This window comes from Mesocricetus auratus, unplaced genomic scaffold, assembly GCF_017639785.1.
Source record: "Mesocricetus auratus isolate SY011 unplaced genomic scaffold, BCM_Maur_2.0 Super-Scaffold_100024, whole genome shotgun sequence".
NCBI classification, from domain to species: Eukaryota; Metazoa; Chordata; class Mammalia; order Rodentia; family Cricetidae; genus Mesocricetus; species Mesocricetus auratus.
The window spans coordinates 7666424-7684035 of record NW_024429205.1 but is presented as its reverse complement, the minus strand read 5'-3'; the positions used below and the strand labels follow the sequence as shown (position 1 = coordinate 7684035).

The following is a 17612-nucleotide window of genomic DNA, read 5'->3' as shown; positions in this document are numbered from 1 at the left end:
AAGCCACTGCTGTCTAGAAAGGTTTGTTGCCTTCCACACAAGCTGCTACTTGTTCCCATAGTAACCTCCCCCACCACCGCCCCCTTCCAGGAAAGCCTAGTTGTCTGTCCACAGCACTCAGGATCCTAGGGGGATGATTACCTCTGGAGTCGGTGTCCCCCCCCTCGTACCCCAATAGCTGTAGGAGGGGATGTGAGCTCTGCACAGCCTTGCCCAGAGCAGCTCTGCACCCTCCAGTCAAGTGCAGAGGGTGCCAAGTCCACTTCCACACCATGGAGGGGTGCCAGGCAATTCACAGGTCGTCCCTGCAACAGTAACAGTCATAAATACTCCGCTATGAGATGTGCTCTCTTGGCCCTGGGAGGCTTAAATGGGCCTCTTTATTTCCCAGTCTTCCTGCTAAAGGGGGAGCACAGCCAGGCTGGGAGGAAGGACATTCCAGAAATGCCACAGAGCCCTCAGTGAGCCTGCTGGAGGAAGCACTTCAGAGAGACAGATCTGAGAAGGGGCCCAGGCCCCAGGGCCAGTGGCCACAGGGTAAGGGGAGGGCCAGGCCTTGTTCTCAGAAGAACCACGGGGTCCAGGGCAGGGCTGGCTTCTCATCCAGGCCTGTTTTCCACTGCGTCTCGAATCTTCTCCGGTTGAAATTGGTGGAATGTTACCACACTGTGGCATCTGAGTGAACTCCAAAGACGTAGTGTTGGTCAAAGATCCCTGGGGGAAGAGGCCGGGATTAACTTTAAACCGAATCATTTTCAAACATTCCTCACCCAGCTCTATCAAGAGTGAAGTCCTGCTTGTTTACTCAGTAGGCAAATGCGCCTTTTCTTCAGGCCGGCAGCTGTTAAGGAGTCCACTGGGGCACAGCGATATAAAAGGGAAAAAGAACGTGCTCTGCAAGTAGACAGGTCTCCAGACTGCCTGACATCTTTTTGTTTTCAAAGGGCAGGGCTAGGGGGTGGAACCCAGGGCCTCAAACAGGCTGTCCTTGCCTTCCAGCTACGTTCCCAGTCCCCGAGTTTAGGGCTGGGTTAGCTATCACTGGCCGCACAGAGAGCCTATGTGCTGCAGGGGTAGCTCACTGGAAAAGTGTTTGCTTTGCAATCACGAGGAAGGACCCACATTTTAAAAGAAGCCACAGTTGGTGGTGTACCCTTGTAACCCAGCACTGGGGACATGGAGACAGAGTCAGCTTAATGGGGGATTTCCAGGTCAATGAGAGACTCTGCCTCAAAATGGGTAAGGTGGATTGTCCCTGAGGAATCTGTATACACATGCACTTGTGTATAAACACACACACACACACACACACACAGAGGAATCATGGGCAGGCAAGATGGCTCAGTGGGTAAAGGTGTTTTCCACCAAGTCTGACGACCTGAGTTTGATCCCTGGGCTCCCTGCGGTAGAAGGAGAGAACCAACTCTCGAAAGTTGTTCTCTGACCTCCCCATGTACAGACAAATAAATAGAGAGAAAAGAACAGGAACCCTCTGTGATGCTGGAGCCAAGCCACTGGACAATATACCAACCCACGACTGACATTTCTAGGTGAGTTCTTTTGGCTTGAGAAAGCCAAAGCACATCTTCTCAGTTAAGATTTCCTGAGTTTAGATGACGTAAACACTCACATACATGCACTCACACTTAGTCTCAGTGAAGTGTATCTTTCTCTTAATGTCTGTGCTGCTGGTTTGAGGGGGCTGATGACCCTTGGGCAAGAGGCTGAGGTGGGAGAGAGCTCTTCCTGTTACAGTTGCTTCATTTCCTATCAATAGCAAAAAACAAATCTGGGTTTTATGTCAGGAGGTCCAAGAAGGGGACTGCAGCTTGTGTGGGTCTGTGTCACCTATTTCAGGAACAGGACTGCTGAATCATCATTTAAATTAAACCCAGGCGCTGACAGCAGCCCTCACTGCTGAGTAATGTCACTGAGGGGCCCGAGCCATGTGGCTCCACTGTCTGAGGGCCCTAGTGAAGAAACCAGGAGGGTCAGAGTGAGAGGAAAAGAACACAGACACTTAGAATGGCATCTCCTAACTGACACCACAGTAAAGACAGAGGTGTCAACATTCTGTGAAGTCCAGTTTCAAATTCTAACCCCAAGCCAGGTATGGTGGTGCATGCCTAAAATCCCAGCACTGGGAGAGTGGAGGCAGGATGATCAGGAGTTTATGGCTAGCTTCAGTGAGGCTGAGCTACATGAGTCAAAGCCCTGACAATAGAACTTCCTACTCTTTCATATATAGGACAGCTCTTTATCTAAATGTCGTAGTCTATAAGGCGATTTGATGATTCACAAACGATGAGGTTATCATCAAATGAAAGACGGTGACCATAGTATGTATGTAGCATAGGTAGGCACTGCTATTGGAATTCGTTCTTTTAATCATTATTATTGCATTTCTCTCTCTCTGTCTCTGTTTCTGTCTCTGTCTCTCTTTCTCTCTCTCTCTCTCTCTCTCTCTCTCTCTCTCTCTCTCTCTCTCTCTCTCTCTGTGTGTGTGTGTGTCCACCCACATGTGTGGACATGTTTCTGTCACAGTGCACTGTGTGGCGGTCAGAGGACAACTTTTAAGAGTGTCTCTCTCCTTCCACAAGGTGGGTCCTGAGAACCAAACAGATTCATGTCACCAGGCTTGCCAGGAAGTGCCCTTACCTTCTGCTCCATCTCTCAGGTCCTCGGAATTCATTCTTGAATTGTCCTTTGTACCAGTTGTATTTTCCAGACTCCAGAGCTGCATTCAGGAGGGCAAAGACTGATTCTTTGGCCTTTGAAATTCTCTAAGATCAGGAAGGTGTGTAGACAGCTGTCAGCAAATCCCCACCAGTCAATTCACCTGGCCTTGGGACGTCACCCTAACTATGATTCAATATCTTACAGGTCCGGACATCTGACCAACATCATTGTCATCACACTAAGACAGAGATAAGCAGCAAGGAGCAGAGCCCTGGAAGAACCCAGAACTGAAGCCGACATCTTAGCAGTATGCAGGACGCAAAGCGGACGTGGAAGAGTCGAAGGAGGTGTGAGCTGAGGGTTGCTGAGGGGCCTACCGGTGAGGCGTGGGGCTCAGAGAGGTCTGCATGACAAGTGTGACTACAGGTGTGAGAGGGTCATCTCACGCTAGTTCACCAGTGAAGTGTTATGGAGGGCCGACTCCTCCAGGCAAGCACTGGGCTCCAGGCTGCAGCTACAGTGGAGAGTGTGACACGGTCCCACGGGAAAACGAGCTTCTTATGCAGTTCTATGTGGCACTGGGAGTCAGTGACAATCCAAGAGCACAGGGGCTACAGGGGAAAGAATGGCAGGTGGCGACAGCCCAGTTGGACCTGGAGGCTGAACGGAGGACTCAGCATGGCCAGAGGAGGAAAATGTACAAGACAGGGGGCCTTGGAAGATCCAGGGGCACCGGGCTTAACTGTGGGAGCTGGAGTCCCCAGACGCCTGTGGCTACAGGGTCTGTCATGGGCGCAGCAGGCCCCGGCCTTCGGAACCTTCTTTCCGCAGGAGACATATACTTAGCACTCAGCCAGGCACAGAAGAGGAAAGTCAGACGTGCCCCGGCGACGACAGCAGAAAAAAGGAAAAACCCATAGGAACATCTTCACCATGACAGGTTTGGTGCCAGCTAGCTTCTGTCTCTTGTTTGCAACTTTGGGCCAATAAAGGAGGGAGCCAAGCCTTTGGTTCGGCTGTCCCCTTGGCAGCCTGGCAGGTAGTGGATCGGATTATGTTCCAAAGGTTAACTGTATGACCTCATTCCTGGCACTTCCTCTGGAGCCAGGAATGCTCAGAGTCAAACTCTGTGGCAGGACTGACTACCCAAGTTCTCCTGTGACATCTCTCAGTCTCTGCGGGCCTTAGAAGGGGTCAAAGGAGTAGTGCCTCCTGGACCAAGTGCAGTAGTTGGCAGAGGTCAACACATACCAAGTGTTCACCCTTGAAAGTGAACACACACACACACACACACACACACACACACACACACACACACACACACCCCTATCCACATGCATGCCTCCTCTGCCCTCTCTTGAGCGTATGAGTAATAGGAGAACACAGTAAGTACATCATGATTTGAAGAAAACTAAGCTTGTGGTGTGGCCCTCAGTGTGCACAGTCCCAGCTGGGCGTCCGTCAGGTGGTTTGGTACCTCTCCATGTGGGTCAGGCAGTTTGGTGGATGTGAGAAAAAGCACAGCTGTGAGTCTGTGTGCTCTGTTTAAGGCAGTGTTCCTCAGCCTTCCTGACATTGCGACCCCTCAGTCCAGGTTCTCGGGCTGTGCTGACCCCTAACCATGAAGTCATTTCTGTTGCTACTTCATAGTGGTAATTTTGTTATGAATCATGATGTAAATATCTGTGCTTTCTGATGGTCTTAGGTTAAAGGGGGCCACAACTCTCAGGTTGTAAACTACTGGTTTAAGGGTTCCAGATGTCCAACGTCTCCAATTCAGGAAAACTGTTCTGTCACTCCTGTGACAATGACTCCAGGCTGCAGGTACCACCAAGGCGTGGCCAGGAAGCCAGGCCCAGCAAGGTCCCAGCTCTCAACTCTCTGCTTGTACAGGGAGCCTGAGTGGCCACAGTTGGCACTTGCAGCAAAGGTGGTGTTCCCTGGGGTCAAAGTCAGAGAAAGGCGGAAATCTGGGACGCAGGACTGGGAGGGTCCCATGATGAGACTAAGCAAGCATGTGTTTGGCGTCTAGGATGTGCCAGGCACTGAGCCAGATGACTTACACACATTAAACAATTTAACTGCAGGACAGCCCTGGGACTGGGGCGTTCTGCTATCTTCATTGCACAAGTTCTGACGGGCCTGCCAATGTGCCTTTGAGCCCATGGTGTCATTGCAAAGGTCTTCCCTAATCCATCGCCTTCTCAAACAGGCCTTCTGGGTGCTGTTTCTAGCCCAGCACCCCTTGAGTCTTTTACTTTGCATGATATTTTTCATGGTCCACACATATTGAAAGGAAGAAAAAAAAAAAAGAAAAAGAAAAAACCTCTCGCCCGTTGTTACTCACCACCCTTCTTAGATATAGTATGAGAAATGAGACCTTTTGAGAGCCACAGACTCACCCATGATCTCAAGCCTGTGGCTGTGAAGTGAGATTGGGACTCACAGCAAACTTCCCATTGCATAACTTTCACAGCACTCAAAGCGTGGCAGGTGTTTGAAAAGGGCTCATTGTAGCTGGGAAGAAAGCACTTTAAACCTGTTCCTCAGTTGTGTAATCCACACATATCATATCTGCTCCTTTGTTGGAGAAAAATGTATTTCGTTTACATAGGTATCTATTTTGGGGGGGGTTCGAGGCAGGGTTTCTCTGTGGCTTTGGAGGCTGCCCTGGAACTAGCTCTTTTAGACCAGGCCAGTCTCGAATTCACAAAGATCCACCTGCCTCTGCCTCCCGAGTCCTGGGATTAAAGGTGTGCGCCACCACTGCCTGGCTCTATTTTTTTTCCTTTTTTTAAATAAAGAGGGTCTCACGTATCCTTGACCAGTCTTAGACTCACTATATAACTGAAGCTGGTCTCCATTTCAGATCCTCCTGTGTCCCACGTACTGGGATTACAGGCATGCACCCTCATGTTTGCCTCGTGAGCATCCAACTTGAACAGATGCAGCCACAGCTCAGATCATAGCCACCATAGAAATACTATAAATACACTGCTTCTCTCTCTCTGCATGCTCCCTTTCCTTCTCTTTTCTCATCCCGGTCCCAATAATCACCAGGGACAATGAGTGAGGACTCTTCCACCGATACATAGTAGGTACTTCACATAGTAGGTACTTGGTCACAGTTGCTCCCTTTGTTTCCTCATCTCTCTCGGGTGGGCCAGAGTCACATATCCTCTCAACTCAAGCTTCGGGATGGAGGTCCCCTTCTGCTGAATATAGCCTATCCTCCTTCCCTGCTTTGGGCACTAGCCAAGGCAGCATTTTGCAAAAACGGTGCTTTCTGCATAAGGTACAACCTCAACATCTGTCATTTGGAGTCACTGAGGAGAACAGAGAGAGCCTTCATCCCAGACATCATGCTTGCCAACTGGGAGCCCTCTCCAGAAAAGCTAAAAACAGCTCCTTCTCTAAGACAAGAAAAGTCTTTAATGAGAGTTTTGGTTTTCAAATCAGATATGCAAATAAACTGATAACAATTCTTAAAACGCAAAACAATCTTTAGTGATATTGGCAAAACCTTTGGGTTGTGAGTTCCTGCCTCAGGGAGGAAATGGATTTACAAGGGCTAGGAGGAAGTGAGGATGCTGACTTTCATGGCTATTTTCATTTTCCACTGAAGTCCTGCTTCCTTCTCTGACTGTGTTTACACAAGGAAAGGACAGTTGTTGTGCTGTTATTGCAGATAACCTGGGTCCTTAGGGTACATTCATTTATCTAAATAGGTCTCTAATAAACTACTCAGTGTTCCCAAAACATTGCTCCCTGGCTAGTAATAAGGATAATGGCAGATAAGGATTTATTGAGCAGCTGTTACACAACAGACACTTATTAAGCACTCAGCACACACAAGAAACACTGTGAAGTGTAGGAGACAAGGCACATTGCTGGCTACCTTATACCTGTCCCACACTAAAGTCACATTGCTGGCTGCCTATACGTGTCCCACGCTGAAGTCCCCTACTTCTGAAGATCTGTTGCAAAGACAATCATTAGTATGACAAAGGGGTTGTGTGAATGTATATGTGCACACAGTATTATTTCTGGTATTGTTACCAAACTACAGATACATATGGGACTAGATGAAACTGTTATATTGTTTCCCAGTTCTGAAATATTACATAATCATGAAAATCAAGCTTTTTAGGGGACTGGGATGGGGCTCCCAAAGTTGTTAAGAAAGTCAGGATGAGTAAAATGAAGTTCAATACTAAATAATTATTTTTAAAAATTCTTTAACAAAGTAAGTGCGGATGGGGCTATGGCTGTAGCTCAGCTGGCAGAGCGTTTATTTATTATGCACCAAGTCCTGGGTTTGGCTTCCAGCTCTGCATAAACCGGGCATGGTGGTGCACACCTATAATCTCAGCACGCTGGAGATGTAGGCAAAAAGATCAGAAGTTCAAGTTGGAAGCCAGCCTTATGAAACTCTGTCTCAAAACCAAAGAATACAAACAAGCAAACAAACCCTCAAGCCAAATAACAACGGTTGGTGCTGTAGGCCAGGTGTGGTGGCACACACCCTTCCTCCCAGCTCGGGAACTGGAGGTAGTTGCATCTCTTTCTATATAAGGAGTTCCAGGACAGTCAGGGCTCTACAGAAAGACCCTGTCTCAAAAAACAAACAAACAACAACAACAAAATAATAGATACAGCTTGTATACAGGTGGTATAGTGGTGAGAACAGCTGCTTTCCGAATAATAGCAAAAACTACCGACCAGAATGCATAAAAAAACTTTTTAGAGTCTCTCATGTATTTATGAGTAAGTGCTTAGAGACCCACACCAATGCACTTCTCTGGTTGTGTTGCTGTGGAGGAAAATGTAGATGTTACATTCTAGTTGTCACTGTGGCTGCCAGAGATACATTGTATGTCTGGTCCTGGCAGGAAGCTACACTGTTAGAAGGCCCAACTGAGGGAGAGGGGTCAAAACAGAAGCTGAGGAGAAAGGATCTCACACAATGGGCTACACAGTACATACTGTTGAGTGTGAGAAATTATGTCAGTTACTAGTAATGAAAGTATTAGAGAAAAGAGCAATGGCTTTGAATACTTCTCAATACCCCTGTGAAATATCTCCTCCTCTCCATTTTACAGACAAGTGTATTGACAATTTGTCTCATAAAGGCTATGTGACAAGTCAAGGCTGTCTGATTCCAGGGTTTAAATTCTTTCCCTGAAAGCACAATACACAGTCATGGTAAGAAAACGAAACAAGGTCTCAGATACTATGCTAACGGTCAGTGGTGATGATGTAAACACCGGCAGACAGTTCCACAGACCTCTCTCTCTCTCTGTATACACCCACATACCCTATGGCAATATCAATCTGCTGTTGATGTTTGTGGGGGGCCTGCACCCTTAAAAGAAGCCATGTTTCAACCCTTGCTTATTCTAAAAGGTGGAAGATCCTAGGCAGGAAATAAGATTGCTCTTTGGGAGGAAGAGGCGGGTCCAGGATGTGCCTTGTGCTGCCCAGTGTGGTTCTTGTGGAGGGAACCACTGAGACCATTGGCTCACCACACTGCGATGATGACACAGTGGTGTTTACAGTGACCACTAGCCTCTGAAAGAGAGAGCCCCTGGGACAGCTGTGAAAGAATTAAGACCGGCTCTGAAGAGTGGAGGGCACGTCTCCACACACAGCTCAGAGAAGACTGTCTCGGGGCAGAGCCTGTGGTATCCACACAGCCTCTTAGTTGTATGTTTTGTTCAACAGCGACTGTTCCTGTGTGACTGGAGGGTGACCCACTAGCCTTGTCACAGTTCTAGCCCCGCTACTTCAGGAGACCTTCATCTGAAGGTGGCTCACAATGGAGGTCGTCTTTGAGATGACAATGGTGACATAGGCCTGTCCTAGCAACTGTGAGGCAGCTAGAAGGTCCCTGAGATCTTTTGTGATTTATAAAGAAGAGACTCCAGGCTTCTTCTCTCTGCCCAGATTGACTCTGCACGGAGAAGAAATGGGCCTCTGCCCTAGGAACAGCAATGCCGCTACGCTACGGTCCTGGAGACAGCTAGCAGAAGCAGGCCATGGGGTGGGGGGGGGCACAAAGGGCACAGGCAAGTTCATGGTGTTTAGAGATGGCAGCAAGGACATGCATTGCTGAGTTGCAGACCACACGTCACCACTGGGAGTTGAACCCCATGCCATCACTCTAAGCTATGTACTCCAGCCGCTGGATGAGTTCTTCTACTCGGGGCAGGTGGGGAGCTCCTGGGCTATGGTATGTCTGAGTATTAAGGATGAGTGGCTTTGTTTTGTGCATCAAGCTAATAGCAGTGTGTGTGTGTGTGTGTGTGTGTGTGTGTGTGTGTGTGTGTGTGTGTTACAAAGTTACAAAGTTACAGTATTGACTCCCTGCTTAAAGCCCACCAGTGCAGTCCTTTCGCACAGGCTCAGGCCCCCAGAGCTCCTTTATTCTTGAGTACACCACACCACAGCGGCATGGAAGCCTTCCGGGTCTTTGTGCACGCTTTTGCTTAGAGCGGTTCCTGTCCCTGCACCTGGGTAGCTCTTATGTGTCCAAGAGTCAGTTTACAATGTCCCCTTGCCTGGGGAGCTCTCCCTTGAGCACATTGTCCCCAGGCTCAGCATCTTCCGCTCGGGCCTCTGGAATCACAGCATTTACTGTGCGTCGCTGGCTTGCTTTGTTCAAAGACGGGCCCTCCCCAGAGTGCACTTCATCCGCAGTGGCTAGTGTACATCGTCATGGCCTGCCAGCTGCCCTAATGGTGAGGGTATATAATTTCACACACAGGGGTCGTGCCACAGTTCTACATGTCTGTGCCTTTATTGTGGATGCTCACACAGCAGAAGTCATTACCACAGCCCAGTGAGTGTAACTAACCCTCATTAACACCTCCCTGCTGGACTCTATACCCTGAATATGCACACCTTTTCACTTGCAGTACCTAGCACACAATAGGTATACAAAACTAACCAACCAACTAACCAAACAAGCAACTAAAAACCTGCTTACTGTTGGACCAAGAGAAATGGTTCCAAGCCTTCCCATCCTTCATCCTACACCCGGCTCCTGCCCTGCCTGGCTTGTTCTACCTCTCCCCTAAGGTCCTTCTGAAGTCAGTTATCTTTAGACAGAGGCAGGCTTCCATTCAGAGAGCCCCTGTGCCTGATCATTGGTGGTCCTGAGGTTGTGTTTTCCTGTATGTGTGAATCCTGCCTACAGTCTACTCTCTGCCACTTCCCTGTATTTAATGAATAAATGAACGCATGTATGGTTACATTTCCACTTGGAGACCTACCTGGTAAGGCTCAAGACGGATTGCCATCTGTCCTCATGGACTGCTACAGATCCACGGAACCTGGAAATCTGAATCACAGTCAGAAAAGCCATTTCAGCACATTGAAACAAGGGAGTGTTTTTGTTTTGTTGGTTTTTTGTTTTTGTTTTTTCATGAGATGAAACTGAGGTCCCCCTTGGGAGGGTCACGCAGTCAGTTATATAACAGTGGAGCTGATAGAGTTATCAAGATTGATGCTCATGCATTTCAAGAGCTGTGAGTCACCAAGATCTCACTCCTTTTTCTGGTGTGACATAATGTACTTTCTGTTTTTCAACAAAATGATGTTGATGGTTTAAAATTGTAAAGCACAGGCCTGAAGAGTTGGTTCAATGATAGCAGGCATAAGACCCTGGGTTCCATTCCTAATCATGGCAAAGAAACAAATAAATAAACAAACAACACGCATTTTTAAGTTGTCAGCTTCTTGTTAAAAAAAAAAAAAGAGACATCGAACTAGCTACTTGTGGTGTTATATATCAGAGTCACTGGGTTTCTAAATGATGAATCGTTCCAATAGGACTCATGTTTTCTGGCTCTGCATCTCTCACACTTTCCAGGATGCAATATCTGCCTCCAGCATCAAAATGAATGGTGGTTATATATCGATTCTAGGCTCACTCGTGGGAAAACACTAGCATTTCTAATCAACATCATCGCTTCCTGCTTCTAAGAACTTTCTGGAAGAGGAATAGAGCAGACTTGATGCACCTTTACATAAGAGATCTGATAAGATCCAAAACAGGTTACTAGGAGGAACCTGAATGTCATGTCTGAGTGTTTGTACACATATAAGGTGTGTCTGCAACTGCACGTGAAATACTTGTTGCTTTAGGGCTTTCAAAAATTCAAGTGTGGGGTTGGGGAGATGGCTCTGTAGGTAAGAGCACTGGAGGGCATGAGTTCAGATCCCCAGGATCTATGCAAATAGCTGGAGTGGCTACACAGCTCTAACTCCAGTATGTCGGGAGCAGGGGAGACAGAAGGATCTCTGGGACTCCACAGCCACCCAGCCTAGCTGAAAAAGGAAGGAAGCTCCAGGTGCAGTGAGAGACCCTGCTTTAAGAGTAAGAGAGTGATAAAGCAGGTCACCCCTTCTGTGTGTGCACTGGCATGCACATGTGCATATAGATGATTACACAGTAAACGCGTGCGCGTGTGCGCACACACTCACACACACACACACACACACACACACACACGCACACTGCAAATGTGAACAAAATAAGCAAATTCCTCCAAACCAGTCTCTGTAAGACTATGACCTTGGAAGACATTTGCTAATAAGTTAGTATGGCTTATGAAAATATTTTCATACTGCTGCTGGTGCATGCCAATAATCCTAGCACTTAGGCAGAGGCAGAAGAAAGACGTTCAAGGTCACCCTGGGCCATCAGCCTGAGCTACATGAAACTGTATCTCAAACAAAACAAAACAAAAGCACCAACCAAAGATTTCTCATACATATCTTTAGGGGCTGAGAATTTAGTTCGGTGATAGGATAAGTGCCTAGCATGCCCAGGGACATGCGTTTGATCTTCAACACTAGACAACAACAGTCATGGCTTTTCATCATGTAGTTAGCATTTCCACAGATTGACTTTAAAACCTTGCATGTCTTGCTCATAACTAAATGCTTTCATCGATCCCTTCACTTAACAATAAATGCTCATAAGTGCCCAGAGTATAGCTTCCCAACTACATATCAGTGAATGAAATACATAGAAAATAAAAATAAAAACAAAACCCTTTCCCCCATGAAGTTTACATTTTGAGTGTTGGGAGACTTGGGAAGAAACCAAACACTAAGTAATATATCAGGCGACTATTGATGAGACAGAAAAAAAAATATCATAAGGAGACCAGCATGGGATGCTGGGAGTATGGGGGTGCAGTGATTTTTTTTTTTTTTTTTTTTTGGTTTTTCGAGACAGGGTTTCTCTGTATTGTTTTGGAGGCTGTCCTGGAACTCACTTTGTAGACCAGGCTGGCCTGGAACTCACAGAGATCCGCCTGCCTCTGCCTCCCAAGTGCTGGGATTAAAGGCGTGTGCCACCAATGCCCGGCTGGGGGTGCAGTGATTTAAGTTGGCATTTGAGCCTAGACTTTCTGACGAGAGATGGAGATCATGAAGATATTCTGGCCATTTTAACCTTGTGATCATGTACAGTTTTAAAAAACAAATCCTCCCAAAGAACTGCTGTGCATTGGGCTGTTTTTATGATGGCTATATGGCAGGAAAAAACATTTTCTGAAGTCTGGGGACATCTTTGCACATGTGGACCACAGTGTAGCAATGTCTTCAGAAGTCGAGATGGGTGTAGTTCACTCATTGTACTCTTGTAAGCTTTTTGGTCTCTTTGGTGTTGGTTTGTTTTTGTTTTGGTTTTTATGAGACAGGGTTTCTCTGTATTGTTTTGGAGGCTGTCCGTCCAGCCCTGCCTCGAACTCACAGAGATCCGCCTGCCTCTGCCTCCCAAGTGCTGGGATTAAAGGCGTGCACCACCACCGCCTGGCGGTTGGTTTGTTTTTTTGTTCAGTCTCCTGTGCCGTCTGGTAGTTGCCCTCCTCACAACTTCATGCTTTCCTTGGTTCTTCATAATCTTGGTTCTTCATAGTCTTGGTTCTTCATAATCTTGGTTCTTCATAATGTATTATGGGTTTGTGAGAAGTGGGTCCAGAAGAAAAAAGCTTGAGTAAAACCCTGAAGGGTTTTTTGTTTGTTTGTTTGTTTGTTTGTTTGTTTCCCCTTGCAGGACTTCTTGGTGCTCTAGGACACAAGTAGGGACAGGGACAGAAGTTGCTTTCTCCACTTTCTCCAGAGTTCAAGTGACCATACTTGTGTTCAAGGAGGAGCTCAAAGTTTGAGTGTCTTTCAGAACAGCATTTCTGGGGGGAACAGGATGTGGTATGCTGTTGTGTAGGGCTGGAGGACAGGTCTGCTCCCTCAGGTTCTGTCTGTCAAAGTGACAATTCAAGGCTGGCACAAGCCTGACCGACCTCTACAGAAGGCCTGCTGCATTACAGCGGGCATTGGGTCTTTCATCTCAGGCCAAAGTCAGCCAAAGTGCCAGCCCGGAGCAGCTGCCTCAGTTCCCCCAGCTTCTATATTCCAAGAAGCTTTACTAGGGGACAGAGATCAAAGGAGCCAAACTCGAAGTGGTCAAGTTCCCTGTGGCCTCCCAGGAATGTTGTCCTCCACAAGGGTGAAGAGCTGTGAAATAGGAGCTGTGGTCCTGGAAGGCCACTGACAGGACTAGCTCCATTATTTGACATATGAGGAAACCAAGGCCTGAGAAGAGAAGTGGCATGGCTAAGCTTACATTATGAGCTACACCTCCATCAAATAGCTCTGTGGATCTCACAGTACTTTTCATGCATTGCCATCCTTTTTTTAAATGTATATGTGCATTGGTGTTTTGTCTGGATGTGTATCTGTGTGAGGGCGTTGGATCCCCTGGAACTGGAGTTACAGTTGTGAGCCACCATGTGGGTGCTGAGACTTGAACCCGGGTCCTCTGGAAGAGCAGCCAACGCTCTTAACCACTGAGCTGTCTCTCCAGCCCTGCACTGCTATTTTTGCCATTAATGTTTTACCTATTTTTTTCTCCATGCTTCTGACTTCCTGTCTGAGATCCTCCAGAATTATTGTTCTTTTTCAAGGCCAGTTCGCACATTTTCTGGTCAGAGGATAGAAGGAGAGAGTTGACTCCTATAAGTTGTCCTCTGACTTCCACATGTGCACCGTGGCATGCATCAGTGCCACCCCCCAGTATGCACGCTCGTACACTATGCCTTAGTGAAGGTTTCTCTTGCTGTGATAAGCACCATGACCAAGAGCAACTTGGGGAGGACAGGGTTTGTTTCAGGTCACACTCCAACACTGAGGGAAGTCAGGGGCAGGAACTCAAGGAAGAAATCCGGAGGGCTGTTTACTGGCTTGCTCCCCAGGACTTGCTGAGTCTGCTTTCTTACAGACCCCAGGACCACTTGCCCAGAAACAGCACTGACCCTGTGGGCAGGGCCCAACCACATCAATCAGTAATCAAGAAAATGTACTACAGACTTGCTGAGGATCTGGCATTTTTCTTTTCTTTCCTTCCTTCCTTTTTTATTTTGAGACAGGATCTCACTATGTAGCTATGTAGCTCTGGCTATCCTGGAACTCAGTATGTAGACCAGGCTGGCCTCGAACTCACAGAGATTCACCTTCCTGTGCCTCTCAAGTACTGGGATTAAAGGTGTGAGCCACCATGCCAGGCATGAAGGCCTTTTCTCATTTGAGGTTCTTCGTCATAGACATAGCTTGTGTCAAGCTGGAAAAAAAAATCAAACCCACTAAAAATGAAGTAACACTTATGTTTTTGTATGTATATATATATATGCTATAATTTTAAAAATGTCTTTTATCTTATTTTCCTGCCTTTGGCATTACTGCAAATGAACAGACTTTACAATGCTAAGAGAATAATGACAGGAACAAGTACTTTGCCAAGATTCAAATAGTGCCTAAAATACTCCTTACCAAATGGCTGCCTCACCCAGCACATCTTTACCCGTTCCTAATCTGAGAAGAAAAACCTGCAAAGGACAAAATCATGTAGTGAGAAGACAGCTGCCATGGGACATGAAAAGTGAGCCCCCTGCAAGTCAGGGGGAGGGCAGGGGAGCCAGGAGCCTTGCTCCTCCCCCTTCTGGGCCTTGAAGGAGGCAGACTCTTCCCTTTGTGGTCATCAGTGCATCTGCCTGATGGTTAGGATCCTTCACTTATGATGGTTAGGATCCTTCACTTATGATGGTTAGGATCCTTCATATATGATGGTTAGGATCCTTCACATATGATGGTTAGGATCCTTCACATATGATGGCTAGGATCCTTTACATATGATGGTTAGGATCCTTCACATATGATGGCTAGGATCCTTTACATATGATGGTTAGGATCCTTCACATATGATGGTTAGGATCCTTCACTTATGATGGCTAGGATCCTTTACATATGACGGTTAAGATCCTTCAGACATATTCTCACTCTAGAAACCCAGATTCTTCCCTTACGTGCAACTTTGGTCCCAGCTACATTTCTTCCTGGTCACAGTAACTGGCAGTTTCCTGCCTTCCTTTCCCTGGTCTTGTTCATTCCAAATGGCTTCTATTGTCCCATTTTTCAGTCTATTCTATGAGACACCGTCTCAGTTGTCCTGAGCCTGTCTGATTGGAATTGTTGCATGGTTCTCTTGAATGCCTAGTATTCCCTCCATATGTCCTCAGTGGGTGGCCCTTACAGGTGATCACTACCATTTTATAGGTCAGGAAAGAGAAGCCCAGGGACACTTCCTCTCCCTGCAAGTGGCCTGAGGTGACTTGTGGAGATGGCTTGCTACTCTCTGTCTCTCTCTTTTGTTTTTCCCCAGACAGGACTTCTCTGTGGCTTTGGAGGCTGTCCTGGAACTAGCTCTTGTATGCCAGGCTGACCTCGAACTCACAGAGATCTGCCTGCTTCTGCTTTCCCGAGTGCTGGGATTAAAGGCGTGCCCCACCAATGCCTGGTGGTTTGCTACTCTCTTGACCCAGAAAACCCTACAAAATATGCAAGTCAAGAGTTTCAAATCTGCCCAGGTCATCAAGGGTGTGCATATCCGAAAAGCCACCAAATACCTGAAAGATGTCACTTCGAGGAAGAAATGTGTGCCATTCCAGTGGTACAATGGGGGAGTTGGCAGGTGCACCCAGTGGGGCTGGACACAGGGTCTGCGGTCAAAAAAGAGTGCTGAATTTTTGCTGCGCATGCTAAAAAATGCAGAGAGTAATGCTGAGCTTAAGGGTCTAGACGTAGATTCTCTGGTCATCGAACACATCCAGGTGAACAAAGCACCTAAGATGTGTAAACGAACTTACAGAGCTCACAGCCGGATTAACCCACACAGGAGTTTCCCCTGCCACATCGAGATGATCCTCACGGAGAAGGAACAGATTGTTCCAAAGCCAGAAGAGGAGGTTGCACAGAAGAAAAAGATATCCCAGAAGAAACTGAAGAAACAAAAACTTACGGTACGGGAATAACTTGAGCATAAAATAAATGCAGATAAAAGTAAGGGTCTTCTGATCTTCTGTGGAAGCAGTTTCAGATTGCCTGTCAATCAACCCTGATGGGAGGGGGATGTTTAACGTACTGGGAAGGTTTACTAAAGTGATACAGCAGGGAAACAGAGTGACGGAAAAACAACTAAGCCATAGTTTTATTGAATAGCATTTACTGGGGAATTGTTGTGTCGTAAGATCTTGGGTATATGGTAAGCCTGCCTTTAAGTTACATGAACTACTGCTCCTCTCAGACACGTTTAACATCTTACTGATTTGGGAGGTGGGGCATATCATTAAAAAAAAAAGAGAGAGAGAGAGATGCCCAGAACAGGAAGCCAATTTTCTCAAAGTCAGGAGAGATACAGAACAGGAAACTAACTTCCTCATGGACACAGTGGTTTATATTTATAATTCCAGCACTATGTGGGATGAGGCAGAAGATTAAGAATTCAAAGCTTGAGCTGGGTGGTGTCACGTGTCTTTAATTCCAGCACTCAGGAGGCAGAGGCAGGCAGACCTCTGAGTTTGAGGCCAGCCTGGTCTACAGAGGGAGTTCCAGAAGAACGAGGGCTACACAGAGAAACCCTGTTTCAAAACAAAACAAAACAAAACAAAACAAAACAAAACAAAACAAAGCAAGAATTCAAAGGCAGGTTGGGCTACATGCGGAGCTCCAGCAAGCCTTACCTTCACTAAGACCCTGTCTAAACAAAACAAAACAAGCATTCAGGCAAAGATGTTAAGCATTAATACTATTTCCATTTCCTCATGATCCAGGAACTCACACTGAGGAATTCTGTGAGCTGGGTTCCAAGAGTGGGTATTGACTTACACAGTAGAAGTGGCCTCCATGTTGGCATATTCAGTGATATGGACAAGACTGAAGGAAGACAAGGAACGCTGGAACGCTGAGGCCCTCAGACATCAGCGACAATGGGAAGCCTATTGGGAAGCGAGGATGAAGTGACCCAAGGAGAAGGGAGAGGACCTGCCAGGAGGACAGAATTACTGCAGAAAACAAGCCGGGGTGGAGGGCAAGCAACTTGTTCCTCAGCCCCTTTCTGAGGAATCCCCCCTCAGTGGGCCCAACTGTAAGACGGGTCACTAGGAGCTCAGGAAGACAGGCCGTGGAAGTCATGCTGGACACAGACAGGTGAACAGCTCATATCGAAGCAAATAGAACATCCAGTGCATTCCCAGCTAGAGAGCAGGGGAATTGGGATGCTCACTCTGCCTGTAGAGAGACCCCCATTCGTATCCAGGGCCTTTTTAGTGTACCACATGGCTTGGATGGGCTCTATGCTCACTGCCTCGTCAGCTCTTCCTCAGGCAACAGATACTCCGAGCTTGCACTGATTCCCTGTCTCCACGTCTTTTTTTTTTTTTTTTTTTTTTAGTTTTTTGAGACAGGGTTTCTCTGTGGCTTTGGAGGCTGTCCTGGAACTTATTCTTGTAGACCAGACTGGTCTCGAACTCACAGAGATCTTCCTGCTTCTGCCTTGAGAGTGCTGGGATTTAAGGTGTGTGACACCACCA

The 17612-nt window shown here is 47.1% G+C and overlaps 1 protein-coding gene and 1 long non-coding RNA gene across 2 annotated transcripts; one reads left to right on the top strand and one right to left on the bottom strand.

Annotated features, from left to right (window-relative positions):
• Nucleotides 1-342: 342 nt before the first annotated feature.
• LOC121133792 lies at nucleotides 343-10093 on the bottom strand. Its single transcript, XR_005870779.1, has 2 exons — nucleotides 9954-10093; nucleotides 343-714 (listed from the first exon to the last, which is right to left on the bottom strand). It is a non-coding gene; the product is annotated as an uncharacterized LOC121133792 (long non-coding RNA).
• A 5488-nt stretch (nucleotides 10094-15581) lies between these two features.
• LOC101838812 (60S ribosomal protein L17-like) lies at nucleotides 15582-16055 on the top strand. Its single transcript, XM_040731026.1, has one exon. It carries the CDS (start codon nucleotides 15582-15584, stop codon nucleotides 16053-16055), a length of 474 nt encoding a protein of 157 aa, XP_040586960.1.
• The last annotated feature ends 1557 nt before the right edge of the window (nucleotides 16056-17612 follow it).

Excerpts from the sequence above, each read along its gene's own strand:
- LOC101838812 (XM_040731026.1), top strand. The coding sequence starts at position 15,582 with ATGCAAGTCAAGAGTTTCAAATCTGCCCAGGTCATCAAGGGTGTGCAT.